This window comes from Stylophora pistillata, chromosome 11 (genome assembly GCF_964205215.1).
Source record: "Stylophora pistillata chromosome 11, jaStyPist1.2, whole genome shotgun sequence".
In the NCBI taxonomy this organism is placed as follows: domain Eukaryota; kingdom Metazoa; phylum Cnidaria; class Anthozoa; order Scleractinia; family Pocilloporidae; genus Stylophora; species Stylophora pistillata.
The window spans coordinates 24502451-24505357 of record NC_142529.1 but is presented as its reverse complement, the minus strand read 5'-3'; the positions used below and the strand labels follow the sequence as shown (position 1 = coordinate 24505357).

Here is a 2907-nt window from a genome sequence, read left to right as displayed (position 1 = left end):
CTCTGTCCTGTCAAGCCCTTAATCTCCTTCCAGCACCATTTCACATTGCTATCTTTCAAGGCCGCGACTTTCCTTTCGTAGAAGTTCATTGTGCACGTCTTACATTCCTGCCGAACCATGTTTCGCCAATGTTTAAAAGCGGTAGAATCTTTATCATGTGACACAAGGGACCACGCCGTGAGATTAAGGACTTGAGCTTGGAAGTCATCCACGGTTTGTCAGAAGTACAACACTTTGTGCGCTGTAAAGGGAAGAAGTGGTCAATTGCTTCCGATATTGTTGTAGAGAACAAGTGAAATTTATCCTTAACACTCCTGAGATTAAATAAATTTTGCCAATCGTACTGCGTAATCCATCTACCAAAAGCGTCCACTTTACTAGTGGAGGAGTACTACTGACAACTGGGCCTTTCAAATGATGCTGGATGAAAACATCCCGACTCCTACCGCTTTTGGATAAGAATAACTATTTATTACCCATGTATATAACATTCTGTGATCTGCAGATGTTTATTTTATATAAAATTTGACAAAAACTTCCAGCTTTTATACAGATCGCATCCGATTCGAATTAAACATGAAAATGAAAACGACAGGTGGGAATTAAATATTATGTAACAAAACCAAAGTTTCTTTTATACCCTTTATACTTTCATACTTTCGTTCATTTTCTTTCCACCCTCTCTCTCCTTAAAACTTAAAAGCTAAGTGGTTTACAGGAGCGAACAATTGCATGCTGGTTTAATTTGTTTTTCAATTAATTTTTTTTCACAAATTTGGTTTGGAAATAAGACAGGGAAAGTCTCTCTATAGGAGATATGGCAAGCGGATTACGTTTAGTAGAAGGCACCCTGATAGCTGCCCATTGAAACCAGGGATGTTTACAAAACATCCCCAAAATTTTTTCTCCCTATGGTTAAGTAACACGGTGAAAATCGCTAATTGTTAAGCTGTCTCTCTGTGATGTGGTAAAAATTTTCTTCAATTACTACATTATTTTGACAACAAGATTAGTCAAAAGAGTGAAATCAGACATCAATTTTGTTTCTACAACATATGATTTTTTAGCTTACAAGTTTTTTGTCTTCATAATAATGGCACTATTAGTGAGCTATGGTTGGTTTTCGATTCTTTGCCCTTTCTTTAACCATTTGAAAGCAACAATAGATCTTGTAGCTTCTACTAGCAGCCATAATTTAAAAAAAATCAGCTTTCTGAGCTTTGATACATGAGTTAAGCAAAAAAAATTTATCTCAATGGACAACAAGTGCTTGTCTAATTGTCTGCTTTACTGCTTGTCTTATTTCACTGATCCTCCAGCAGTAAAGGAAAGGATTTAACGTTGAGTTAAAATAAACTAAAACAATTGTCACTCCCCAGGCGACGATTAAATGTGATGAGTATGCATTTCTTGATGCGATTACGATTCCCAGTACACCTATTGGCACGTGACAACCGACTAGCGCTAACTGAACCCACAGTCCACTATACACCGCATTTCTGTACCGCGCCATGTTCAATGCATTTGGTTGGCTCGGCTGTTCTTGTATCATAGCTTGTACTTGTGCCTGGTGATTACTTAGAACGTAGAAAATTTTTATGTAAGAGGCGGCTGAGATTATTAGACAAGATGGTATAATAATGCGGCCATACCACCGATCTATTCGGTAATCTAATATGTAACATAAAACAGCAACACCAAATAGAGCCCAAAAGGTTGCTACCATGAAATATGCGCGCTTTAAAGTAACAATTTGTCTGTACTTCAGCCCCAACAACAGAGCAAGAAGTCTGTCCACGCTTATGGCCGCCATCGTCAACAGAGACACAGAACATAATGCATAGGCTGTTATGTAAGCTGCGTTGTATGCGAATCGGCAAAGATTCCATTCTTCGCGAACCAAGGACATCCAATAAGTAGCAATGAAAGGCTGGCTAACGAGACTAACTAACAAATCAGTTGTCGCCAAACAACGATACAAGAGTTTGGACGGCGGGTGAAGAAAAACTACTTTGTGAAGGGCAACAAGAATGATAAGGTTTCCAAAAAAAGCCGTGAGGGAGAGGAGGATGTGAACTACCGTGAAATAACTCGATTGTTGTCGCACTCCACCAGCTAATGATGGCGAACAAACCAGATCTTCAAATGTTTTTGTTTTTCCTCCAAATGCTGTTAAATTTGTTGTCGGCATCATCATTCTCTACCTTTCTGTGGATATTACAAAGATATTTCGCCTTGACAACAACTTCACATCCACTGTGACTTAAATATCAGCTTTTAATAATGCATATCTATTCAAGAATATTAACTATATCATTTACTCCATTTGAAATGGGCGAACGATCTCAAGTGTCTTTTGTCCCACAAAACATATTACAATTTCCCCAGAGGTTCGAGCGCGAGCCTTGCATTTATTACCATCGATCCTAAATAGCAACCAGTTGTTCAGCGACACGACCTTATTCCACAATTTATACTGGCTTTATATCCTGAACCGTTCTCAAGATAGATCTAAGGATGGAAATATTATTCAAAAGATCATAAATAAATAAAGTATTCCTCCCACGAGAGACATTTTGTATGCAAGTTATCACTGGTTTGCAACTGAACAATAGTGTTTGTTTGAGTGACCAGTTTATCAAATGAAAAAAAATATTGAAAACGGCATCGCAAAACAAGGAAAAATTTATACCCTGTGATATTACTTTTTGAAAGGAAAAGGTGGAAAAATCAGTGTTTGATTAAAGAAAACCTTAACCGACTGCTGTTGACAGATGATGAATTGCTTATGCTAATGCTGTGATGTCGGGATCTGTCAGAATTATGATACTGAAAAACGAATGGGAGATTGAAAACCAAAATGCTTGTAATGCAGATGCTAATCGGTCAGAAAGCAATTTGAAAACT

General features: G+C 37.7%; 1 protein-coding gene across 1 annotated transcript; it reads right to left on the bottom strand.

The window, feature by feature from the left end:
- Nucleotides 1-254: 254 nt before the first annotated feature.
- On the bottom strand, nt 255-2251 carry LOC148720767 (melanocyte-stimulating hormone receptor-like). Its single transcript, XM_088738866.1, has one exon. The coding sequence runs from the start codon at nt 2195-2197 to the stop codon at nt 1253-1255; it is 945 nt and encodes a 314-aa protein (XP_088594992.1). The 5' UTR covers nt 2198-2251; the 3' UTR covers nt 255-1252.
- Between the last annotated feature and the right edge of the window lie 656 nt (nt 2252-2907).